Source organism: Sus scrofa, chromosome 1 (assembly GCF_054392235.1).
Source record: "Sus scrofa isolate SSC_HxYL_T2T_F1_AM1 chromosome 1, Sscrofa_HxYL_maternal_Yorkshire_Landrace_v2.0, whole genome shotgun sequence".
Classification (NCBI taxonomy): Eukaryota; Metazoa; Chordata; class Mammalia; order Artiodactyla; family Suidae; genus Sus; species Sus scrofa.
In genome coordinates this window covers 280,627,793-280,654,095 of record NC_139383.1, presented here as the reverse complement: position 1 = coordinate 280,654,095, position 26,303 = coordinate 280,627,793, and the positions used below count along the sequence as shown (strand labels likewise).

Below are 26,303 nucleotides of genomic sequence, written 5' to 3'. Positions count from 1 at the left end.
TCTCACCTTTTGAACCTCATCTTCTGAGAAACATACAGCTCTCTGGAGCTCTCCCTCATACACCCCCTCTTCTGGATCTCCCCTCCAGCCTTGGAGATGTTGGTTGAGCTTATTTTCTGCCATTTGAATCACAAAAGCAATGAACATGAGCAGTTTTCCAAATATTAAATTATATTATTGAGCATGCTTTTCCAAGCTATCCGCAGACCTGGGAAATTCCGATTGTCCCCCAGTGGAAAGATCTTTGCCTCAGCCCAGCTGCCACCCCTCATGAAGAAATAGGCCAGCACACCAGGCCCACCCTGCTGCCTGCCTTTCCTGATAATGCACAGTTGGCATCTTTCACCCACATAATCAGAAGCTTTTCTGCCTCTCTGGAGGTGCAGGAGACGATACTGGATCTCATGGAGTATGGAACATTTAGTGAAGGCCCCCCAAATCCAAACCCTCACAACCACGCTGAGAAATTATATCACCCCCCCCAACTCTGCTCACAGAGAACCTGGGGCTCAGAGATGAGCAGCCACTTGGCTAAGACCACACAGCTGCTGAGTCCAGGGGCTGGGAGGTGAACCCAGGTCTGTCTCTTAGTGTCTCACTCAGGCAAAGAGGATGTTTTCCCAGGGGTGCCTCTTACCTTCCTGCATAGAAGGCTTAAGGCAACCCCAGCTTGCCAGCTGCCTCTCTCTTTGGCATGGAACCCATGGGCAGTTGGGTGTGTGGCCTTGGAGACAAGGCATTCCTTGCCATGCTGATGGCGACAAAGTAATAACAATAATTTCCAGAGAATTAAGAACATGCCAGGCAAGATATACCAGGTCCACTGGGGCATGCTGATTAGATTCCTTCTAAGATACTTCACCCCACGTAGGTATGTCCCCCATTTTATAGAAGAGGCTCAGGTGGGTGTCAGGGGCCTGTGGTCCTAAGCCTGACTCCACTGGACAGATGGGAGGGAGCTGAGGGGCGCAGATCACATACCCCAGAGGAGAGCCTCACAGCCCGCTTCCCCCACTGGAGAAAAACCCAGCAAACAAATTAGGCTACACCAGCCCAGAGCCTGGGGAATAGAGGGTGAGCCAGGAGTCAGCTGTGAATAATGCCTTCCTTCAGCAGCGGAGGACTTCGGCCTCAGGAAGGCCTTGGCTTACCCTTCCGCCTGCAGCCACGGGAGGGAGGTTTAAATGCAGAGGCCGCCTCCCAGGGGCCAGAGGGTCCCCAGACTTGGGCTGGCAGAGGGAGCCCTTCAGCCCTCAGACCTCCAGGGAGAGCACTACGGAGTCCTTCTGACCAGGAGCGCTGGCCCTTCCTCCCAAGGAAATCCATTTCCAGGACAGGGCCTCTACCCCAGGCTGTGGGCAGGGGTGTCTGCAGCTCTGAATTAGTCTGATGGAGGCCATGCCAGCTGGGGTTCCCATTGCTGGAGGGGCTGCTGCTAGAAGCTGGCACCCTGCAGTAGGACCTAAGGGAGACCCCGTTAGCTGGGAGCAGCAGCCCCCAGAAGGCTGAGGCCTGACTTTGCTCTCCCCCTGCGCCACACCCGCGTTCTGAGGAGAGGTGAGCTTCCCAGGAAGGCCTTTCCCGGTGTAAACACTTCCCAGGAAAGGAATGTGCTGGGAAGAGCAGCGCTGAGCCACTGGAGCCGAAGCCAGCTGGGGTAAATTTAGGGGAAACAAAAAAAAATCACCCCGGGACTCACACGGCTTTTTGCGAAACTCGGTCAAAGCCTCGCTGCCCCACTCCTGCGGCAGTGGGCGCATCCTACCTGGGCAGGCCAGGCCAAGGGCACCGCGCGGGCTCTGCGGCGGCCGAGAGGCGAGGCGGCCCGGGCAGGCCCGGGGGCGGGAGGGCGCCGCCAGCCGGGGTCGCCGAGGTGGGCGCGCGGCCCGGGCAGGCGCCCCGCGTCTCCGGCGCACGCAGGCTCCCGCTCGCACCCCGACGAGGCGCGGGTCGCCAGACCTGGGAAGCCGGCTTCCAAGCCATTAGGCTCCATTTTGTGACAGATTTTTGGACGCTTCCCACCGACCCTCCCCCCCTTCCGGAGCCTCCTCCCGGAATCCGCCACCTCCTCGGATAGAAAGACAGAAACCCTTTCCAGACGGGCGACAGACGGCAAGAAAGGAGTTACATAACTCTGTGTGGCTAAGCGGCGAGCGAAAAAAACGAGGAGGGGGTTATGTGGTCTTCCCCCACCCCTCCCGTGGGTCCTCCGGCGGAGGAAGGAGAGCAGGGTGTGTGATGCTGGGTTTGGAGGCCGCGCTTCCTCCCGGTTTCTAACCGGGTTTTCGGGCCCAGAAGGAGCTCAGGCTGCCGAGGGGCCAGAACCGCGGGCGCAGGAGAACGAGCCGATGGTCCCCCTCCCCCACCCGCTGAAGGAGCCCCCCCCCAAAAAAAAACAAGGACTGGGAAAAAGGAGCCTTCCGAATTTTGCGTGAAAATGCCCACATGCGTGGCCCGCGCTCCTATGCAGTCCAGGACTCGCGGGTGGGTTTTATCAAATGCTATTAAAGGCGCCCGAACGTCAATTAATCACCCCTGTGGTGCGTAAAATAACGTTGTGCTCTGGGCGGCCTAGATCTTTAAACCAAATCGAAAGGAGGAAGAGACGCTTAATAAAAATAGCAATCTCTTTCCAAGGACCGAGCCCAGCAGCTCCTCGCGAGGACGAAGAAACATTTTTCAAAAGTTATTGGTGGGGGGGTTGTTAATTTCCCAATACCGCTGACGCACAGACTCCGCAAAATCGAGAAGGCACGTTTCTGCGCCCACTTGCCTGGATTCTTTTCTGAAAGGCATTTGCGCACAGATGCAATAAATATGCATCTGCAACCCTCAAAGAAAAAATACATCGTGAAATACATTTTTATTGTGCAAAGAACATCGCTTCCCAGTGAGCCCCTGCCTGCCTTTTGCACTGGCTCTCTGGGAGAAAAGTTGATGCCAGATTCATGAGGTATTTGTCCCCAGGTCTGTCTTGATAACAACTCCTCTTCAGCCGTTTTAACCGGTCCACCTAATGCAGATACCTACTTGGTGTTACATGAAGAAAGACGGGTGTGGGAGGAGGAGGGCATTGTGAGCGGTGTGAATAATGGGTGTCTGCCATCCGCACGACCTAGACTCCGGGGAGATTCGCCCTGACCCAAAATTCACTTGAAAACATACCCTAACTGCACGGAGGGAGAAAGCTCTTTGGAGCCTTTTTTCTTTTTTAAACAAATATACTCTCGGCAAAGCAATAGCTGATGTTCAGTTGTTTTGGAAAATGAGGGAGTTGGCCGTTCAGTTCTAAGGGATCATCCAGTTCCAATTTTGTGACTTTATACTTTTGTGCTCTGAAGAACCATCCTCTCCTTGTTTTAAAGAAAAGCTCTATAGATGACTGGGCATGGGGATGAGAGAATAGGTACGTATGCACAAGAGACTGGAAAGAATATTTACAATATGGAAACAAAATTTTCCCCCAAAGAAACCTGCACAAATAATTCAGAGGCCCATTTCCAGTTTTCTGGGCCTCCAGCGCCCACATGTTAAGTCATTCGGGCTGAGCTGAAAGGTAGTGGCACTGCCAGAGCCGAGCTCCCGGTCTGGGAGGCAGAGCAAGGTGAGCGGTGCAGGACAGCAGGGTATGGACTGGAGGCCCGTGAACCCTGCTGAGAAGCCAGTCCAGGGGCCAGACCAAAGCCTTCTGCCCCATCTACCCTAAACTTCCTCCTCATTTTACTTATGCTGCTCTATGCCTGCCTGTGGCTGAGCTGACTGGTGGCCTCACTTTCTCCTGGAACTGGAATCGAATCAGTCCAGGGCGTAGCACAAACTGGATCAATGGCAGTGTGCCTAATCTGGGATGCGCCAAACAGAGGGGGAGGCCTCTGGGACCCCAGAAGAGACTGAACAGGGTTCCAATTGCTGCCTGCAGAGCCCCCCAGCTGGCAGGAGGAGCTAGGCACAAAAAGGAGCTCCTGCTGCGCCCCCCGACCAGGGAAGCAGAAGTCAGAGAAGGTGCTAGCATAGGGCTCATCCAGAGCTTTTCCCAGTAGAACCCGATGCCCTCTCAAGTGCTCTGCCCTTCAGTGCCACCAATTTTCCGCTCTCAGCCTTGCAGCTGGAGAGGCAGGGCAGGGGCACCCCCGGCTGCTCCCCTTCCCATCAGGGCCTGGATTTAGGGACAGTTCCTGGGCAGAGCAGGTAGGCTTCATTCACTACTAAGCACTGGCAGCCTAGCCTGTTCCCAGAGGCTTAGGCACACACAGCCCCCTCTGAGCCCTGAACCACCTGAGAAGCCTACCCACCCTGCAGCCCCATGTGAAATGGTTTTCCAGGCTTCACCAGGAAGTTCTCACAGACACCCACTTGTCTCCGAACTGCTGCTCTAGGGATCCCCATACCCCTCTTTCTGCTGGGCTTCTCTCTGCCTCCCTCTTCATCATATTGCCAGACACAAAACCCAGAGGATCAAAAGAAAAAAATTCGGAATCTACGCTTATCTGCCCAGAGCCCCCTGCCAGACACACCGAGTCGCAGCTAAAACAAAAGTCAGCAGGTAGGGCTCGGCCCACAGTCCCTGACCTCAGCCCTGAGGCTTAGGCGGCACCAAAGCAGAGCAGGCCATCCCTGCCCAACATGTACACATGGCAAGAAAGAAAGCTGCTGGGGAAGGCTGACTTGGTCAGTTTCTCACCCCATGGGAAGCCCGGATTGTGGTTTGCCACCTCTTAAGGTCCTCTTCCTAGACAGCTTCCAGCCAACAATAATTCTAAGTGCAAAATTCCCGCATGGAACGGTTTGGGGAGGATGCATAGCCTTTTCTCTCCATCAGGGACTGAAAGTGCAGCAGCCAGTGAGCCTAGAGGGAAGGGGGCAGCCCCCACTGCTCCAGCAGTTCACCCCCACCCCCAGCACTCCACCTCCTTTCTTCAGGAATCCCAAACAGCCACAGACCCTGCCTTTGGGCCAGGGAAGCACACTGCCAGGGCCCCGCTCCCTAAAGCACTGCTTTCGTTTGAAAATCAATTCCTGCAGGCCTCCGTGGAGCCAGGCCTTGTCCCACGACCGCAGCATCTTATTCTCAGTCGGACCTGGGCCTTGTCCCTCAACCCAACTAAGCTGCCCAGCGCAGGTTTCCCGGACAAAGGATGGCAACTAGAGGCTGCCCGAGGCTCCCAGCCACCCTACCAGGGTTGGCGGGGCTGAGATGGTTCTGCCCTGCCGGGAGGTCGGAAACCACGGAGTTCTCAGAGCTGAGGGGCCCAGCGGCGCGCGACGCTGGCGGCAGGGCTGACACGGGCCGGACCTGGCAGGGGGGCGGCCGGGCTCGAGTGCCGGCGGCGGCGGGGAAGGAGTGGGACGAGAGGCGCTTACTGTTGGTAGTCTTGTTTGCAGTACAGTTTCCGATCCCGGAAGTAGCAGCTGGTGGTGAGGGCTTGCTGACACGCCGCGCACTGCAAGCACTCCTCGTGCCAGGACGACTCGTTGACTCGCATCAGGAAGCGGTCGGAGATGGGCCGCTGGCAGCCCTCGCAGACGGCGGGATGCGGGCAGTCGGAGCCTGCAGCGCACAGGGCGAGAGCCCGGCCGTCAGCGCCTACCAGCCTGGCTCAGCGTCCGGGTCGCGCGGTGCCGCAGTCCCGGCCCCAAAGGCGAGGGCAGCCGGGGAGCGCCGCCCGCCGCCTGCGCTTCCCCGGCCGCCGCACCGGGGGCCGGACAGCCTTGCTGGTTCGTCCCAGTCGGCGGACTCCGGCGCGGAGAGGCCGCGGGCTTCGAGCCTTGGCTCGGCGCTGCGCTCTCCCCTTCTCCGGAGATCCAGCGCTTGGTGTTAACACACAGGAGAACCGCGCGGCGCAGCCGGCTGGGACCGGGACAGGCGAGGTGAGGCTGGGGCGCTGGCTGACACGCCCCACCGTGGCGTTCGTTGTCTTCTGTCCCCCATCTCCCCAAAATGTGTGCTCTGGGTGACCCAGAGCATAGCTTCCTTTTCGAGATTCCCCCTCCCTAAGTGACCTGGCATCACTCCCGAGCTTGCCAAGGTGACTACTTGGGTCCTCCATCACCCCTGCCACCCACCTCCTACCTCTTGCCCGAAGTGGCAGCTCTAGAACCGAGGACCGGTGAGGATGGGGGGTGGCAGCTGGAGCTGCCCTGTCCTCCCTATTCCTAGGTGATGTCCCTGCGTACTTCTGTCCCCTCAGGATGCCTTCCTAGGCGAGCGTGCTACCCCTCTGGTGATCACTCCAAGAGTCTTGTCGCCCACGCCCCCATGTTCTGCAAACCAGTCCCTTTATCGGTTGGCCTGGACGCTTGTGTCCACCTCTGGACGAGGCCCCTGTCCCCTGCCCGTGACCACTCGGGCGTTCCGACCCCGCACTCACCCAGCAGCACCCCCAGAGTAGCGGGCCCGGGGCGCAGGGCGTGCTCCTCCATCTTGATGCCGTCCAACATCTTAGCGCAGTCCGTCTGCCCGCGGGGGAAGCACCTCTCCAGCGATTCGGGACCTGTTGCTATATCCATGGGACGCGGGGCGCGCTGCGGGCCCCGCCAGCCAGGGTGCTCGCCCTCCCGCCCGCCTGCCCGCTTGCCGCCGCGGCCCCGGAGCCGGGGAGGCGCGGCCCCCGCGGGGTCGGGGCTGCGGCTGGGGCCGCGGGCTGCCCCCGGCGAGCGCGGAGTGGCGACGCGCTGGCCCCGGGCCCCGGCGTCGTGCGGGCGGGCCGGGGCGGCTGCGAGTCCGCGCCGCGCTGTCGCGGGCACTCGTAGCCACGCGCGCCGGCTCCTCTGTCACCTGCTTGTCAGCCCCGGAGCCGGGCTACGGCGGCGGCGGCAGACGGAGCCGCGGGGAGGAGACGGCGGCGGCGGTGGCTGTGGCGGCGGCGGCGGCGGCGGCGGGCGGGGGAGGGGGCGGGGGTGCAGGGGCGGCCCCGCGGGCTGGGGGGGCGCGGGAGGCACAGCGGGGTCCCGGGCGGGGCGCAGCGGGCCGCGGGGCTCCAGGCGCGCACCCCGCACTACTCCAGTGCCATGGTGCGCCCGAGGAGCCGCTCGGTTTAGAGCTGGGGCTGACGGCGGAGGGATACTCCGGCCGGGAGCCGCCTCACCCCTCCTCAAACTTCCTGACATTTGAACTCATTGGTGCGCCTCGTATCCCTGCGCCGGGATGAGCCGGCGGCTCCACGTCAAATAGTGCCGTCGCTGCCCCCCCACCCCGCGGGAGGGCTCCCCGCGCCCCGGGCTTGCGCCCCGCGACGCGTCTGGCCCCGAACGCGGGCCTGGGCGCCCCGGCCAGGCCGAGCGCCCCCCTGGCCCCTCGCAGAAGTTTGGGTCGCCTTCGAAACAAATCCTTCTGCCCCACCCCCTTGAAAAATTGATTTGGGAGTTGGGGAATGAAGGCTTTCTTTTTTTCTTTCTTGCCTTCTTTATTATTAATATTTTGCAAAGCTTCAGCGCTAAGAGGAGTGGCCCCGAGCGAGGGAGGCCAGACTGCGCGGACGGCGGGAAGCGCAGCGGCTCCACCAGGGGACGGCGCCGGCCGAGAGTGGCCGCCCGGGGACCCCGACTGTCGGCCGAGGTAGGTCGCACCGGGCGGAGTTGGCGTCCCCCGGGTGGCGGCGCCTTCCCGGAGCCGTTTTGGTCCGTGGAGAGGGCTGGTTGCTGGGACTGGGGGACGGGGACAGGGACGGGCGAGAGGGGAGGGCTACTGGCCCAGGACTTGCCAAAGGGGACTTTTACTCGGGGAGAGGGCGATTGAGACCCACATTTGGGGTGGGGGTCTGGGAAAGCTTCAGGAATGACCGAGATGGGGCGGAGGTGTGAACGAAGATCCCGGAGGGGTCCCGGGATTGTGGATGGGCAGGCGAGAAAGGTGAGGCCTGGGTTCGGGCGAGGTGGGGTTTGAGAGGAGGATTAGGTGTGAGAAAAGATCCCGGGAAGGGGTAGAGGCAATGGACGAGAACCTGGCCTCACAGAATTGGGAGTGAGAGGCATGGGTAGCGGGTAGTGGTCCCAGGTCGAGGACTGAAGCCCGGGACGTCATGTGTTCCGCTGCTCAAAGGAAATCGAATTGACCGCTGGGATAGACGACCTTTGGTGGCAGAGGGACCCGGTTAGCAGTCGGTAGGCCGCGCTTGGCAGGGACAGGTCCCCGGCCAGCCTGGGCAAAGTGGGCCTCGGCACTGGGGAACGAAGGGCTGGCGAGACCGAGAGGCCGATTCGGGTGCCCGCCAGGCCTGGCACCCATCGGGCCCGTCACCCGCGCTCCGTGCGCAGGCCGCTGTGTCGCGCTGCAGTGAATGGCGCCCAGGCAGGCTGTGTCTTCGGCCTCCGGGGTCCCAGTGGAGGCGCGGCTCCCCCGGGAGGGGGTTGGGCAATGTGGCCCCGGGGCAGGCGCAGGTTGACCCCCGCAAGCCGCTGTGGGGAGGCCCCGGCCCCTCCCGGAGCGGAGCACCCGCGCGGAGCGGGGCGGGGGCGGAGGGCAAGGGAGGCGGGTCCCCTGACCCCGCTGGAGGCGAGAGGGCGGATCGGATTTGGAGCCTGCGGGAGGCTTGGTCAGAAGTGGCCCCCTGTATCGCGGGGCCCCGCGGAGGGGCCCGGCTTTGTGGAGGATTAGAGGCTCCCGCCCCACCCCAATACCTGCGTGTGTGTCGGTGGGTATCTGTGTGTGTCTGTGCGTGTCGATGCTCCCGCCTCTGAGGCTCTTGTGTGTCTGTACGCCCGTGTCTCTGTGCATATCCAGTTTTTCTGCGTCCCTGAGACTTTCTGGGCTGAGTGTGTGAATCTGTGTCTGATTCCCCTGAATCCGTGTGTGTGTGTGGGTGGGTGCAAATCTGCTGGGCCTTCCATCCCTCCGTATCTTCCGTGTTTTTGTAGGTCTTTGTATGTGTCCCTGTGTCTGTCACTCTATACGGGTGCCGAGGTTCTTTGTATGTCTCTCCTCCTGCGTGTAATGTCTAGGATCCTTTTCTGTTTATGTATCTTCTTGTCACTTTTGTGTGTCTATATGTACCTTTGAGTTTCCGGATGATTCTGTGTGCTTGGATGCCTCAGAGTTGTGTGTGTATGTGTATGTGTGTTCATCTCTACGTATTTCTTGGCGTCTTTGTGTGTCTGTATCCAGGACAGTGGATAAGTGGAAGTTTCTCACACATGCCCTTGGTCCCCGATCCTTGCGCCGCATGGAAACCCCAAGCCTCGAGCTCCGAGGCTGGACTTGGGCCCGGGCCCGGGCCACCCTCTCCGGGCATTTGAGGCAGGGAAGCAGGAGCCGCCGGGAGAAGCCGGGCGGACAAGGCTCGGGCGCACAGAGCCGGGCGGCACAGAGCCGGGCGCAGGGCCGGTGGACCGATCGGGCGCATTCTGCCCTCTGCTGGCAACGCTGCGTTCCTGCACCTGCTGTCGGGCGACTGCCTGTAGGCAAGAGGGTCCCGGTTCCAGGCCCAGACCCTCTTCTTGAGAGCGCGCTTAGGAATCCTCTTCCATCACAGGCCCACCCCAGATTCCACATTCCCAGTACAGCGTTCCCTCCTCCTCCGGTCCCACTCCCCACCTTCCCGTGCCGAGCCTCTTCTCCATACTCCTTCCGTTTGGCGAATGGGGGCCTTTGTGACCCGGTCTCTGAGGCTTCTTTGACCCTCTAGCCGGCGTTCAGAGTCGAGCTGGGACTTCCGTCTGTGCCCAGGGTCGCGTTCCCGGGCCGCCCGAAGGCTGGGTTCCAGACAGGAGGACATGCGGCAGGTCTCCCCTCGGATACCAGGGCTCATCTCTTCTGGGGTGCGCAGACTCTTGGCACGTCACTCCGTGCCCCTGCCGGCGTCACAGCCCACACCACCCGGTTCAACATTCGGAGGGCTGAGGGCGGTGCTCAGAGCTGCCCGAAGCTGCCAAGAAGCGACCAGACCCAGACAGCTGCTCTCCCAGGTCTGCGAGTGGGGCTGCTCAGTCCACAAACCTGGAGGGGGGGGGTCCTCTCTTCGTTCTTGCCACTCACTCCATTAATCCTACCCGCCCCGCCCCGCGCCGGATCACCCCATAGGTCCTATTCCTTGCCCTTTGTCCCCACTCCCCGGCTCCCTTGTTCCCCCAGTTGAGTCAGCTGGCGGTCCCGGCTCCTTCGCAAAGGCGCGCAGAGGCCCCCAGATCTCTTTCAAGCACAATCGTGGCTCCTGCGCCTCCCTGCCGCTTCCCCTGCTGAAAACGTGGCAGACTGGAGGGCAGTAACCGGGCCTAGGCCCTAAGTGGAGTACTGTTTGTAGCGACGGCCAGCGACTTCTTGCTCCGCGGGACTGGAGCCCTTGCGATCCCCGACCCACGACGCCGGCGGCGGCTCACACCTGGGCGCTCCGGCCGATCCGGGTTTCTCTCTGGCTCGGACTAAAGCGCTAGAAACAGCTGCAGATTTTCTCCACCCAACGAAAGACCGAGTCGGCTGTAAAAAGCAAGAACCGAGGCGGAAGCTCTGCGGCGGGAGTCCTAGCTCCCCCAGTTCTGCGGTCACCCCATCTCTGAGCCCTTCCCTGTTCCTCCTTGCTCCTCTCCTTAGGGCTTTGATCTCCGGGCGCCTGCCTGCTCTACCAGCCGCCAGGAGCACGACTGATGACCCCCTCTGCCTGCAACAGAGCACTGTCCATCCTCCCCCGAGCCGTGCTTCTGTCCAGAGGCAGCCACGGGGTCCCCTTCCAGTTTACAGTCCCAGCTGGAAGCGAGAATCCTGGGCAGGGGTGGAGTACAGGGTGCAGCATGAAGGCGCCGCGGTTCCATCCAGCCAGGAGGGAGAGTCGGCTGCCAGAGCGCCCAGATCGTCCTGCGAGGCTCGCCGACCGTTGGTTGGCCTTGGATATACTCAGATCCATGGGGATGCAGCCAGTCAGGACCAGAGCCATCCCCAAACCAAGGCCCAGGCAGGGGGATGCTATTCCCAGGACTGTAGCCTAAGGTCCTGAGACCTGGATGCTCAGGAAGTGGAGGCAGCCTGGCACAGGAAGAGGCTGGGTGCCCAAGCCTTTAGAGCCTAGGGTGACCACGCTTTCCTCCTTGAATCCCTGCTGTACTTGACCACAGGACAAGTGGGTCAAAGCCTCAGGCCTGGTCTCAGCTGATAGAGAGACGGATTTCGGTGATAAGTAGTCCCATCACCTTCTCACAGCCGGGGATTCCTGTATCTGCTGGGAGCTCGGAGCCCCTGAGCTCCAGGGAGGTGCACAGAGAGGAATGAGTGGGGAGGGCCAAGCTGGAGTCCTTCCGACTCAGGGCTGGGAGCAGGTTCTCACTCTGCCGTGCATCTCGGGTTTTCTAGGCTGAGGGGGCAGGGGAGAGGATTTTAGTCAGAGTCGCTGGTGAGGCATAGTGTGGGGCTGTGAGGCTGTGTGTGTGTCTGTGTGCAGTGTGGGGACCTCTCAGCCCCGGCAAAATCTTTCTGTCCTCCCTGCAGCCCAGCCCCACCCTCAGCCAGCTGGTGGGGTCTCTGGCCACAGACTCGTGACTTCTCCGCACAAGGTCTGGGCATTAGTCATGGGATTTCTCCCCTGTGGGTCGGGAGATCAGGCTCCCTCAGATCCAAAGGCTGCTTTGAGCCCTCAGGGCTGGAGAGGGACAGCGCCCTGGCCAGGTGGCCCAGGGCTAGGGTCTTTCACTGGCCAGGCAGTGGTCAGAAGTGGGGTCAAGACCTGGTTCACAATCTGGGTATGGGACCTCTGTTCTCTGCCCTCTCTCTGTGCCGCGGCTTCCTCATCTGTAAACTGGGCATAATAGCCTGTGTTCCCACAGGGTTGCCGAGAGATTGAAAGTAAGTGCTCGCCGCAGTGCCTGGCACATAGGAAGTCTCTGGCCGAGTATTTGGATGAAAGGGAGTCCCCAGGACTTGGGGACATCACAGCTGCCTCCCTCCAACCAGGGCCTGAGGGGAACCAGACACCACACGCTGAGCTCAGCAATCTGTCTTTCTTTAGGGCAGGTCCAGGCAGCCGAGGGCTGGGCACCGGGGACCCCTGCCCCCAGGCAGTGGCCAGACATCCAGCACAGACAGCCTCAGCCTTCGCTACTTGCTCCTGCTGTGGAGCCCAGGCGGGGGATATGTGAAAGGCAACAGAATTAGGGGCTTCAGCCCAATGCTTTGAAACTGACCATGTGGGACTCTCAAGGTGCGATTTATATTTATTTTTCAAAAGACACTATCCTCAAGAATCTGCATTTCTTGCCAAATGGATGGGCTGGGCTATTTCATCAGCCCATCTAGAACCAGGAGCTTCCCCGACGGAGGACCTGAGCCAGAACAAAGAAAAGGCCAAGGACCATATTTGGAGCCATAAAAGCCCCATTAGGACACTAAGAATAACTCGTAGAAAGACATTTTATATGAATTGGACACAAATTCCCCAAAGCAAGAAAGTTCATTGGTCTCCACCCTGAGGGTCCATGGCTGGGGAAGGGGGCTGGGTGTGATGCGGGGGCCAGCGCCCATCCTATTTGATCTTTATCTTAAATCCACTTCAAAAGCTGGGGATCGGTGGAGCTGGAGGTTTGCCTCTTCCTGTAATTATTTGGTGTCTAGTAAAGTTTTTATGAGTGTCTGTGCAAATAAATGCATTTGATGTGCATTCGTTTGGGCTAGAGTACCGCTTTGTATAGGAGGCGTGTGCATCTTCTGTTGGCCCTCAGAAAAGAATGAGAGTGAAAATAAAAATAAAACCAAGATATCTGGACCAGGCAGAGGGGTGGGTCCGAGGCAGTTGTACTGCCGATCACTGCCCCTCTGATGAGGGCCTGTGGGTACCACGGAGGCCACCAAATGAGTTTGCAGCCTTGGGTTTGCTGTGCGGATCTGCTCCGGGCTGGGAGCCAGGCTTGCTGAAATATCCATTCTAGGAAGGCTTTTTTGGGAAATAGAACTTGCCTCCTTTTGGTTACTGTCCTCTGAGTAGTCTGGGTAAAGTAAAATGAATAATAAATAAGGGTGAGCTTGGGGTGGGGGGTGTCGTGTTATCATGTAAGCGGTAGGGTAACTCCATGTCTCTGAAATTGGAGCTCAGCACAGTCTGGAGGCAGGGTGAATGGAGATGGGAACGGATGAGGCAGCCAGCATGTGGCAGGATGGGTATTCCTCCTGTGTGGCTTGGGAAGCAGGGGTGCTCCCAAAGGACCAGGAGCCAGGCCAGGGTGTCAGGGCTAGGGGCACTTGTCTCAATTGTCTCCTTCTGCCCAGGATGCAGCCTGCAGGTGCATTTCGTTTGGTCCATGCTGGCTGTCTCTCCTCCCAGCACTGCAGTCTTGATGTATTTGTTCTCAAATTATCTTAGCATTTCTATTGACGTGTGATATGCATATAGGGAAGTAGGCAATGCATACATTTGCAAAGGAGACACGCTATGCCCACTACACCCCATCAAGAGAGAGGGTGTTCCAGAGTTCCCATTACGGCTCAGTGGTAACAAACCTGACTAGTATCCATGAGGACGTGGGTTTGATCCCTGGCCTCACTCAATGGGTGAAGGATCCAGTATTGCCGTGAGCTGTGGTGTAGGTCGCAGATGCGGCTTAACTCTGGCGTGGCTGCGGCTGCGGTGTGTACTGGTAGGTATAGCTCTGATTCAACCTTCAACCTCTAGCCTGGGAACCTCCATATGCTACAGGTGTGGCCCTAAAAAGACCAAAAAAAAAAAAAAAAAAAAGAGAGAGAGAGAATGTTCTAGCTTCCCAGAATCTCTCCTCATCCCCCCTCCCAGACACCACATACTCCCTCCGCCAAGGAAACCACACTCTGGTTTCTGTCACCATACATGAGTTTTGTCTGGTCTTGCATTTTACGTAAATGGAATCAAAGGGTCTGTGTGTCTTACCATACTTTAATCATGAGATTTTGCATGAAAATTGGGATTTTTCTCTGGAAAACTCAGAGGTCTGATTATCGTGGACCCCCTATTCTGGGAGGGTGTTGATAATCTGGAGCTGAACTGTGCCATTCCTCCCTCCCACCATCAGCCCCCACTCCCACCCTGCCCCAGGCAAGATGCCCGTCCTCCAGTTTGCCCACGAGTGTTTGTGTTGGTGACTCCTGCTGTAAACCTATGGCTTCTCCCCTGATCTCCAGTCCTTCCCCAAAAGGAACTACTGTGTGCACACTAGGGAAGGGCATCTAGAATCTTCTCTTATCCCAGTCCCTCCGTCACATTCAGGACCCTCTGCGGTAGAAATCATGAGCCCTTTTAACAGGTGAGGGAATCAGCACCTCGGCCAGGTGAAGTCACTTGCCCAGGGTCACACGGCAGTGCAAGCGTCAAATCCTGGATTCAAACCTGGATTGGCCAGACCCCACCCCCCAGGCTCTTGTCACCTCCCCACAGCGCTCCCCTGGGCATCCTGGCCCAGGCGTGAACAATCCCCTCCTGCCTCCTTCCAGCAGGGAGGAAGCTGGACTTTGTCCAAAGGAAACGCTGGGAAACACAAAACCCAAAACAGAAAACAGGGCAGGGATGGTTCCCAGGCCCCAGCAGCCTAACCTCGGGTGATGCAAGCCTAGTCTGGGATGGGCTGGTCTGGACTGGTGTAGCCTCCCCAGATGCAGCAAGGGAGGGCAGCATCGTGCCAGGCCCTGAGTGTCCACCACAGGCCAGGTGCTTCCCGTGTGTCATTCGCAAATGTTCACAAGGTGCTGGTGAGGTAGGTATTATTATTTAGCCCCACTTTGCAGAAGGGAAAACCGAGGCTCAGAGAGGTTTAATGTCTTTGCCTTAGGCCACAAATTATGAGCAGTATGCCTTTGCTTTGTGGACATGGGCCCCACCCTTCCCCTTGGCTCAGCCCTCTTATCCGAGCTCCCTCCATTCTCCTGTTATGATGGATGGAGGTGCAACCAGGCGCTTCCTCTTGGATGCTCAAAGATTCTGGAGTCTGGCTGGGATGGCTTGGGGCTTAGTTTCAGGAGCTACATGATCATCCACCGAGCCTCAGTTTCTTCATCTGGAAGGTGGGGACAACATTACGACTGTACGTCATCTAGAGGTTCAACAAAGTCTGAGGCCTTTTGCATCTGGAAGAATTGGCTGTGGCCTGTTCGAGGGAACAGGAGGGTCACTGGATATGCAAAGGTCCTGAGGCAGGAAAGAGCCTGATCCATTGCAGGCCTATCTGGCTGGGTCGGAGGAAGGATGTGGCTGCAGGTGTGGGCAGGAGCCTGACCACAGAACATTATAGGTTGGGATAAGGAGTGTGGATTTGAACCAAAGGGCAGTAAGGAGCCATGGGAGGTTTTAAACAGCCTAGTTTAAACACCATAGTGCCACGGTCAAGTTTGTTCTTTGGGGAAGATCTCTCGGCTTCAGTGAAGGGTGAGACCATAGATGGGAGGCTGAGTGACGAGGCTATTGGTTTCAATATCCCTTTTGTAGGGAATGAGGTTGGGCGGTCCGCGGAGCAGAGCTTATCCTCGAATTTCCCAGAGAGGTTGTGTTTCCAGATTCAAGGTTTCATGTTACACAGAGTTATTCTTTCTGGAATGTGTCCCCCAAGCAACCCCGCTGGACCTTCTGTGGAGGGAGGGGCCCTTCTGAATGCAAGATGCACATTTATGCAAAAAAGTGGAGCATCCCCCCCCCCAGGGGGGGGCGGGGAGGGGCTTGGCAGTGTCTGTCCCTGAAACAGTCCAGCTACCATCAGATGGGGCTGTGCCCAGGGGTCGGAACAGCCTGCAAACACCAATAATAACAATAATGATGATGACAACTCGCCTTTCTTGATGACTTACCACACCAGGCCCTTTGTGAAGCCTCTCACATCTGCGATTGCATGGAATCCTAAAATAAGCCTGTGAGGTAGCTGGCACTGATGCCGATTGTCCAGATGAGGAAAGCAAGGCCCAGAGGTGGGAGTGTCTTGCTCATGGTTACTGAGTGGCGGAACCAGGCCCGTAGCCACTGCCCTTACGCTGTCACCTCTGGGCATTGGGCAGCCTCAGAAGTGTGGCAAGCCTGCATATTGTTGGGCAGTGTGGCATCCAGACAGCCCTGTAACGGTTCCCAATGCACAGAAAAGCCAGAGAATTCCAACCCAGCATCCTGGCCCCCACCTCCACTTCAGCCCACACAGTCTGCCCGGCGTAGTTATTCTCCCTGGAAGAGCTTGGTAATTCAGGCCTTTCCAAACCCAGGCAAAGCTTCCAAGTCTAGAATCCTCCCAATGGCCTCTAAGGCCTCTTGGCCCGCATCCACCTCCCTGGCCTCATCCCTACCTCCTTCCCCTCCAGGCCGCATGACTCGCCAAGCGTATTGGCCTTATGTCAGCTTCTCAAGCAACGCACTCTCTCCTGTCTGCAGGCTCTGAACAGGCTGTTCTTTTGCCTGGCAGGCTTCCTCCACTTCCCTTTCCTGCCTTACTCCTATTCATCCTTTCTGTCTCCGTGTAAACATCACCACCTCCCAGAAGCCTTCCTTCACTTCCTAGACTAGCTTAGATCTACCTTCTATTTGTTTTTGCCCACACGTGTTTCTCCACCATGGCGAGCTGGGTTCCCAGGCTTCCCTCCCTTCTCTGGCTCCCTTGCAGTCTCAGGAAGCAGCCATGCAGGGGGCATCCTCCGTGTCAAGGCCATGGAAGGGGGTCTGTCAGATGGGGAGGGGACAAGTGCTCTCGAAATATAACATGCTTCCCGTTGTGCTTGCTTGGTGGTTGGAGACAGGCCTCTCCCATGTAGACCAGCCAAGGGTGCAAGGCGAGAAGGGGCTTGCTTGCTCTGAGTGCTCAGCCCATTTTCTCCACCCGCTTTCTCGGCCTTCCCTTCTACTGGGGAGCACCAAGGCTGGGGGCGAAGACAGCTCGGACTCACAAACCGTGCTGGAGAAGATGCCAATGGAAGCTTGGGCTTGTAGATTCTAGGTGTGGGTGGAAACTTCCGGGGAAACTGAAGCAGCAGGGTCTTGGGTCTGAAGGGAGGAGCTAAGACGCCTAGAGGTGGGAGAAGTGAGAGGAGGAGAAAAGGAGAGACTGGTCTCCGGGAATTCTTTTTCTTTTTTTTTTTTTTGAATTACAAAAAAATCGAAGTGTACCTGGGGATTCTTGATGGCCACCAAAGAGGCAGCTCCTGGGGGCGTTGTGGTGGTTTCACACTGCAACGGGACAAGGAGAGGTGGCTCGGACCCTGGTCTTCATCAGAAGCACCCAGTGCATGGTGGTGACTGTCACCCTTGAGGCCTCAAGCCCTTGTCTGCCACTCTTGAGCAGAGGCCAGTTTCCATGGAAGGAGCTTTTAGCGGTGTGTGTGTGTGTGTGTGTGTGTGTGTGACAGCCTTGAGGGGACCTGACCAAAGGAAACTGTTTTTTCAGGGGAAAAGCACAGGAGCAATTTAAAAAATTTGTTTTCAGCCATTTCTTGGAGAAGCTCATTTCTTTTTAATAAAAGGACGTTAAGATGCTTAACACAAACAAGAGCCTTTTCGCCACCAAGTGTTCTGTGTTTAGGAAGCGCCCAAGTGGAGGGGGGAATGGAAGGCTTTGGGAAGGTGGGGTCTGGGGGCCCTGACCTCTGGGTTCTAGGCTGTGTGGGAGCCCAGAACAGTCCAGGCTGTCCAAGGAGAGCCAGGCTGGGGGGACCGTGGTGATGGGAGGTGATTCCATTATGCCCTGCATATGTGGGGAGCAAGGGAGAGCCCACTGCATGTGCCTGAGGGGAAGATGCCCCACATTTTTGGCCAGTTTGCGAATAGAAACTCAAGATGATGCAACTGTCAAATGCCTACTTAAAATATTAATTTTGTGAGTTGGGTATTACCTGCAAAATTGTAATCACAATTTTATTATAATTTGGATGTATATAAAAGTAAATGGGTTAAAAAGAGATCATACATACAAACATTGATTTTTCTGGGACAGTTTACTCTTATTTTTATTTTGCTTTTTGTCTTTTTAGAGCTGCATCTGCGGCATATGGAGGTTCCCAGGCTAGGGGTCCAAATCGGAGCTGTGGCCGCCAGCCTGTGCCACAGCCACAGCCACACAGTGATCGGAGCTACGTCGGCGACCAACACCATAGCTCACGGCAATGCCAGATCCTTAACCTGCTGAGCGAGGCCAGGGATCGAACCTGTGTCCTCATGGATACTAGTCAGATTTGTTTCTGCTGCGCCATGACAGGGATCTCCTTTCTGGGACAGTTTAATTTTAAACTCTTTACTTGCATTTCTTCCTTTATTATTATTATTATTATTATTATTATTATTATTTGGCCATAGCACACAGTGGCTTGATGTGGAGTCTGTTCCCAGACCAGGGATTGGATCTCGGCCACAGTGGTGAAAGGACCGAGTCCTAACCACTAACTAGCCCACTAGGGAATTTCATTTATTATTATTATTATTTTATTTTTATTTAGTTTATCTTTTTAAGGCTGCACCTATGGCACATGGAAGTTCCCAGGCTAGGGGTCCAGTCGGAGCTGTAGCCGCTGGCCTACACCACAGCCACAGCAACCCCAGATCTGAGCCACATCTGCGACCTACCCCACAGCTCACGGCAATGCTGGATCCTTAACCCACGGAGCGAGACTAGGGATGGAACTTGCATCCTCATGGATACTAGTCAGATTTGCTACTGCTGAGCCAAAATGGGAACTCCCTATCACTATTTTTAATTGTGATGAAATACACATAACGTAAAATTTACTGTCTTTATTTTTAAGTGTACAGGGTACAGTGGCATAAAGTATATTCACGTTGGTTGTGCCCTACCACCCAGCCCCAGAACGCTTTTCGTCTTGCAAAGCCGAAACTCTGTCGTCATCAAACAATAACTTGCTATTCCCTCCTCCCTTGACCCCCTGACAACCACCATTCAATGTCGGACTCTACGAATTTGACCACTCTAGGCATCTCGTTTAGATGGAATCAGACGTATATGTCCATTTGTGCCTGGCGTATTTCACTTCACACAGTATCCTCGAGGTGCATCTGTATTACGGCCTGTGTCAGAAATTCTTTCTTTTTAAAGACTGGATACGATTCCATTGTAATATACACCCCACTTTGTTTATCCATCTGTCTGTCAATGGACCTTGAGTTGCCTCTACCCCTTGGCTCTGGTGACTAATGCGGCTGTGGACGTGATGTCTCTTCGTGGCTATGAATTGCTGGATCACATGGTGATTCTATCTGACTGTTTTGAGGAACCGCCATACCCTTTTCCACAGTGGCTGCCCCATTTTACGCATCCACCAACCGTGTGCTAGGGTTCCAGCTTCTCCACATCCTCTGTTGGTTGGTTTGTTTATTTTGGATCGTAGCACCTTAATGCGTATGAGGTAGTATCATCGTGCTTTTGATTTACATTTCCCTGACGAATATTTATGCTAAGCATGTTTTCATGGGCTCATTGGCCATCTGTAGATCTTCTTTGGAAAAAATGTCTATCAAGTCTTTTCCTCATGTTGGGTGGGTTTTTTTTTGTTGTTGTTGTTGTTGAGTTATAGGAGTTCATTAATTCTGGATATTTATCACTTATCAAACATATGATTTGCCGATATTTCTCCCATGTAGCGGATTGCACTTTCAATCTGTTAGATTGTGTCCTTTGAGGCCCAGAAATTTTCAATTCTGAGGTCCCATCTATCTCTTTTTGCTTTCGGGGCCCGTGTTTCACATGCACCTTGGAATCTGTGTCCTTTGTCATTACCAAGCCACTTTGCAGTATGTCCTGCTTCCAGAGCACCTCTCCGCACTCCTCTTTGTTTGATAGACACATTCACGCACGCCACTGTAATTATCCCAGCCACAAATACCTGTTTGCGAAACATTACACCACCAGGTTATACTCATTCTCCTTGTACGTTCAGATTCATAATCTGCAGGGCTTCTCTATTGCATCATAAAGTGAATTGTAAAAGGCCTGTCTGCAACAGTATCCACCCTCTGTGTGTGCGAGGCCACACTCCCAGGAGGAATTCTACCGCTACACAAAATTACTTTATCTCTTTTAGCCCATTTGTCAGCTTACTGCGATTAACATCCGAAATGAGCACCCAGTGAGGTCATTTCAGGCTAATGCATCTTCCCCAAACAGCATTCTGTTGGTTCAATGAAATAATTGAGAGTGGCGCATAATACAACATGCTTTGGAAAGAGGCAAACCTAAGGAATAATTTTTTGGGGAAAGCCCTACTTTATATTCTAGCTGTAGAATAATTAATAAAAAAATAGCAATAATAATAGCAGCAGAAATAATCATCATGGGGTGCTGAGAATCCCTGCAGCCTGGCACCGAGCGTATCACTTCACCCACGTTCACATACTGAATCCATTGAGAATGAGGAAGGGACTCATATTGCCCCCAGTCTGCAGATGGGGAAAGTGAGGCTTAGGCAGATAAAGACACATGCTGGGAGGGCTGGGATTTGAACCTGTGTCTTTCAGGCCCTTAGTCACTACCTGATTCTGCTTTCATCCGTCTGGTTTATGCCAGACTGTGAGCGCCCAGCATCATGTGTGACCCAGACAGGAGCCCGCCCAGGAGGTGGTGGGGTTCTAACCTCCTATCTTGCTCATGCAAACTTGGCTGCAGGGCTGGGGCCCAAACCCAACTTGGCTTCCTCTGCCTGATGGTTGGTGGTCCTGCGCAGGCTTCAGGCTGATATGGGGGAGGAGGAATCACAGGTGGCCCCTCCTCTCCCCTGCTGGAGCAGGTTGGAGCCAACTCACCAATAGGCATTTGGAAGGCAAAAGGCAAGAAGTTACCACTCAGGTCAAGTTCACACAAAGAGGTGACAGCATAAAAACACCAGAGGCACATGAAATCCTGGGTTTCCTCTGCCTTTGTTAAAAGGAGCTGCTATTTTTAATTTTTTCATAAGCTTTTTTATTATGGAAAATTTCAAACATATATAAAAGTAGAGAGAATAATGCGCTCATCCCCAGCTTCAACAATGATGTCACCCCCAATCTTGTTTAATCCTCCTCCCTCCCTGATTCCTCTATCCCAGTGGATTATTTTGAAGCAAATCCCAGACACTATAACATCTCAACCATAGCAATTCGGATATATCTTTCTAAAAAGATAAGAACATCTCTTAAAACAAATGCAAAGACGATAGCGATAATATTATTATCACACCTGGAGAAATTATGACATCACACCTGTCTAGTTAATGTTTACATTTTCCTGACTGTCTCATAAATTTTTTTTACAACTTGTAAAATAAAAGCCCAGATAGGCCTCTTAAGTCTATTTTTTTTTTTTTTTTTGTCTTTAGGGGTGCATCCATGGCATATGGAGATTCCCAGGCTAGAGGTTAAATCAGAGGTGTAGCCACTGGCCTACGCCACAGCTACAGCAAGGCCAGATCTGAGCAGTGTCTGCAACCTACAGCACAGCTCACAGCGATGCCAGATCCTTAACCCGCTGAGCAAGGCCAGGGATTGAACTTGCGTCTTCATGTGTACCAGTCAGATTCGTTTCCACTGAACCACGGCAGGAACTCCTCTTAAGTCTTATTTATTTATTTATTTATTTTTTATTAAAAAAATGTTTTTTGTCTTTTTTTTTTTTTTTTTGCCTTTTCTTGAGCCTCTCCCTCAGCATATGGAGGTTCCCAGGCTAGGGGTCTAATCACTGCTGTAGCCCCCAGCCTATGCCAGAGCCACAGCGACGCGGGATCCGAGCTGTGTCTGTGACCTACACCACAGTTCACGGCAACGCCAGATCCTTAACCCACTGAGCAAGGCCAGGGATCGAACCCGCAACCTCATGGTTCTTAGTCGGATTCGTTAACCACTGCACCATGACGGGAACTCCAAGTCTTTTTTAATCTGTAGTCCACTCCCCTCCCTCCCTCTCTGCCATTGTCATTTATTTGCTGAAGGACCTTGGTTGTTTGTCCTGTAGAGTCTCCCTCAGTCTGGATCGTCTCCCTCTGGGATCCCTTACGTGTTCCTCTGTATTTCCTGTAATTGGATCGAAGGCCCGATCAGATTCAGGTTTGATTTGGGGCCACAATACTTCACAGGAGGTAGCAGGCCCTTCCATCAGGAGGCGCATTGTGGCTTGTGATCTCTCTTTTTGGGAAGTTAGCAATTGTTGATATTTATTGCCCAGGTTCATTTGTTTCATGAGGGCCTGCGAAATGATGAAACGCTGTCTTCCTTCTTCATTTATTAGCTGGAATACTTGTAAGGGGGGAACTGTATCTTTGTCAACTGTTCAGTTACCTCGAGGTACAGTACAATAGCCTTCATACATGTAATACAGCTATTACAAAGTCTTGATTCTTTTTTTTTTTTTTTGTCTTTTGTCTTTTTGTTGTTGTTGTTGTTGTTGTTGTTGTTGCTATTTCTTGGGCCGCTCCCGCAGCATATGGAGGTTCCCAGGCTAGGGGTCAAATCGGAGCTGTAGCCACTGGCCTTCGCCAGAGCCACAGCAACGCTGGATCCGAGCCGCGTCTGCAACCTACACCACAGCTCACGGCAACGCCGGATCGTGAACCCACTGAGCAAGGGCAGGGACCAAACCCGCACCCTCATGGTTCCTAGTCGGATTCGTTAACCACTGCGCCACGACGGGAACACCCTCTTGATTCTTTAACAGTTCTCAAAGAAGGAGCTGGATTCCTGAGTTATTATTTATTTTTTTTTTTATTAAAAAAATTTTTTTTTGGTCTTTTTGCCATTTCTTGGGCCGCTCCTGCGGCATATGGAGGTTTCCAGGCTAGAGGTCCAATCGGAGCTGTAGCCACCAGCCTACACCAGAGCCACAGCAACACGGGATCCGAGCCGCATCTGCAACCTTCACCACAGTTCACGGCAACGCCGGGTCCTTAACCCACTGAGCAAGGCCAGGGATCGAACCTGCAACCTCATGGTTCCTAGTCAGATTTGTTAACCACTGTGCCACAACGGGAACTCCTGGAGTTTTTTTTTTTGTCTTTTATCCTTTTGTTGTTGTTGTTGTTGTTGCTATTTCTTGGGCCGCTCCCGCGGCATATGGAGGTTCCCAGGCTAGGGGTCAAATCGGAGCTGTAGCCACCGGCCTACGCCAGAGCCACAGCAACGCGGGATCCGAGCCGCGTCTGCAACCTACACCACAGCTCACGGCAACGCTGGATCGTTAACCCACTGAGCAAGGGCAGGGACCGAACCCGCAACCTCATGGTTCCTAGTCGGATTCGTTAACCACTGCGCCATGACGGGAACTCCTGGAGTTATTTTTTAATCAAGGTTTGTTTTAAGTATCATTGTGAATGTAGAGATTTAATGTTATTTGGTGCATTTTAATCCTTTGCAATTGTTACTCTTATTGATGCTCAAATGATCCCATTCAGCCAGATCAAGGGTCTTCAGGTTGGCTCCTGCAGCCTTTTGACCTCAGTAGACTTTGAATACTTCCTTGCTTTCTGGAAACACAAGAAGTCCCAGATGTGTCCTGGACATTTTTTTTTTTTTGCCTCAGACCTGGAATCAGCCATTTCTCCAAGGAGCCCCGGTTTCTTTGAGTGGGAGTGGTATTTTGAGACCAGCATCAGGGTTTACGTGATGTTCTATGGGTTGGGCATTTTCGGTGGACAGAGCTGGGAGATCTACTTGTGTTTGGTTTTTTGTTTTGGCCGCATCCAAAACATGGGAGTTCCCGGGGCCAGGGATCGAGCCCTCACCACAGCAGCAACCTGAACCATTGCAATGCCAATGCCGGATACTTAACCCACTGAGCCACAAAGGAATTCCAATACATTTTTTTTTTTTTTAAAGATAGACTACATGAGTCATAATTGCCAAAACTTGAAAGCACACAAAGATGTCCTTTAGGAGGTGGATGGATAAACAAACTCTAGTATATCCACACAATGGAATGCTATTCAGCGGTGAAAAGAAATGAAATATCAAGGCATAAAAAGACATATAGGAAACACATGGCATATTGCTGGATGGAAGGAGTCAATCTATGATTGACTCTATGATTCCAACTACATGACATTCTGGAAGAGGCAGAACTGTGGAGGCAGAGGATCCGTGGTTCCCAAGAGTTAGGGGGAGGGAAGGATGAATACGCATAGGCAGAACAGGGGATTTTTTTAGGGCCCTGAGTCTGTTCTGTATATTACAGTGGTGGGTACATGTCATTATATGTCTGTCAAAATGTACAGCACCAAGTGAACCCTAATATCAGCTAGGAGCTTGGGTTATAATTATGTATCAGTGTTGGCTCAATTGTAACAAGTGTATCCCGCTAATGCAAGATGTTAATAAGGAGGGAAGTTGGGGGAGGGGGAGATGAAGGGGTACATGGAAACTCTTGGTACTTTCTGCACAATTTTTCTCTAAACCTAAAACTGCTAAAAAAAATAAAGTATTAACTTATTTTAAAAATACGGGTTCACGTTGACACTTTTAATTTCAGTTCAGGACTACACTGTTTTACCTTATCCATCTTACATCTGCATATCCTCTCTCCCATGCTGGGTGTCCTTTCTCCCTGGTTCCCAGTAAAAGAAGCACTCATTTGCTGAGTCCTACTCACACAAAGCATTCTCAGATACCAATGTCGGAGTTCCCTGTTGGCTCAGTGGGTTAAGGATCTGGCATTGTCACTTCTGTGGCTCTGGTTGCTGCTGTGGTGTGGGTTTGATCCCTGGCCCCCAGAATATCCACATGCCTTAGGTGTGGCCAAAAAAAAAAAAAAAAAAAGAATACCAATACCAACAATACAATAATTGATTTTTTTTTCTTCTGCAGTTTACTTTTGCTTTGCCTTTAGGGACTATCTTGTTAGGGACAGACAGTTAAAAGTACTGTGTTTTAAATTCTGCATGTATTTATCACTAACTTGCCATAAGTTAGCTTTTTGTTTGTTGATATTTGGAATTTCTTTTCTAAACACTGAACATGTTTAACATATGATTATGTAAAATATTTGCCTGGTTTCCGAGCCAGGTCCACAAATCATAGAATGTTCTGGGTATTCTGACTTCTGTCTCTGCCCCTCTACCCTGTTCCCTTCCTCTCCTGTTAGTAACTTTCCCTGCTTCAAATTTTTAATTTGTCCCTTCATTTAAAAATGTTTCTTCTTCCTTCCTTTCTTTCTTTCTCCCTTCCTTCCTTCCTTTCTATACCACAGCCACAGCAACGCCAGATCCGAGCCATGTCTGCAGCCTACACCGCAGCTCATGGCAACCCCAGATCCTTAACCCACTGAGCGGGTCCAGGGATCAAACCCATAACCTCAGGGTTCCTGGTCAGATTCTTTTCCGCTGCACCACAACGGAACTCCTTCCCTTTCTTTCTTTTTCTTTCTTTCTTTCTTTTTCTTTCTTTCTTTCTTTCTTTCTTTCTTTCTTTTCTTTCTTTCTTCCTTCCTTCCTTTCTTTCTTTCTTTCTTTCTTTCTTTCTTTCTTTCTTTCTTTCTTTCTTTCTTTCTTTCTTTCTTTCCTTTCCTTTCCTTCCTTCCTTCCTTCCTTGCTTCTTTCTTTCTTTCCTTCCTCCCTCCCTCCCTCCCTCCCTCCCCCCCACCTCTTTCTTTCTTATGGGCTGCACCTGCAGCATATGGAAATTCCTGGGCTAGGGGTTGAATTGGAGCTGCAGCTGCTGGCCTCCACCACAGCCACAGGAACACTGGTTCCGAGCTGCATCTGTGACCTAAGACACAACTTGAGGCAGCACCAGATCCTTAACCCCCTGAGCAAGGCCAGGGATCAAACCTGCATCCTCATGGACACTAGTTGGGTTCTTAACCCACTGAGCTGCAATGAGAACTCCTATTTAAAAATTTAATGTCTCCTCTTTTCTTAGATAAATAAGAGTACAGTCTACACACTGTTCTCCAAATTTTAAACCAAATTTCTTCCTAGTTAAGCTCCTTGCAGAGGAAGGCCTGACCCCAGACTTTGGACACTGTCATAATCTACCCAATTTGAAATAAATTATTTCTGTTTTCATTAAGGACCTACTGCTATTTCCAGGCATTGTAATAAAAATATTTCTGAGAACATAGAGTGGTTAAGCTTGGAGACTCCAGACACATCCAAATAAGGTACTGCATAGTAAAAAAAAAAGATTCCTGCATGTCAGTTGAGCCTTCAAACAACCCCAGGAGGTAGGTATCCCTCTGTTTTATAGAAGTGGAAACTGGAGCTCAGTGAGCTGGGATTTGAACTCGTGTCTCCCTGATTTTATCCTTTGTTCCTAAGTATTTCTGGAGCTCCTACCTCTGTTTCAGACCCCATCCCAGGTCCTGGGATACAGAGATGGACCAGGCAGGGCCCTGTCCTCGCGGGCCTCACATCTAATGGGATCATTCATGTCTGAGCATCTGTTTGTCTGTCCATCCAGCCACAGCACAGAGAGTGCCTCAAGGGAATCTGT

At 53.6% G+C, this 26,303-nt stretch overlaps 2 protein-coding genes across 3 annotated transcripts in view; one reads left to right on the top strand and one right to left on the bottom strand.

Annotated features, from left to right (window-relative positions):
• LMX1B (LIM homeobox transcription factor 1 beta) overlaps window positions 1-6,623 on the bottom strand; it is an 83,398-nt gene extending 76,775 nt beyond the window's left edge. Inside the window, exons 1-2 of one of the 2 annotated variants that reach the window (XM_021101982.2) lie at window positions 6,369-6,623; window positions 5,362-5,548 (exon numbers count right to left, since the gene is read on the bottom strand). In XM_021101982.2, the coding sequence (XP_020957641.1) occupies window positions 5,362-5,548; window positions 6,369-6,507 (326 nt within the window). In that variant the 5' untranslated portion in view covers window positions 6,508-6,623. The remainder of the gene's footprint in view (window positions 1-5,361; window positions 5,549-6,368) is intronic. The other variant, NM_001258424.2, reaches the window with a different exon arrangement.
• Window positions 6,624-7,597: 974 nt separating this feature from the next.
• On the top strand, window positions 7,598-12,575 carry LOC146407280 (uncharacterized). Its single transcript, XM_084996650.1, has 3 exons — window positions 7,598-7,849; window positions 9,621-9,900; window positions 10,236-12,575. The coding sequence occupies exons 1-3, from the start codon at window positions 7,833-7,835 to the stop codon at window positions 10,920-10,922; spliced, it is 984 nt and encodes a 327-aa protein (XP_084852776.1). The 5' UTR covers window positions 7,598-7,832; the 3' UTR covers window positions 10,923-12,575.
• Window positions 12,576-26,303: the final 13,728 nt, after the last annotated feature.

Excerpts from the sequence above, each read along its gene's own strand:
- LOC146407280 (XM_084996650.1), top strand. Across the intron at positions 9,901-10,235 it reads CCAGACAGCTGCTCTCCCAG|CGACGGCCAGCGACTTCTTG; the intron begins GTCTGCGAGTGG and ends TACTGTTTGTAG.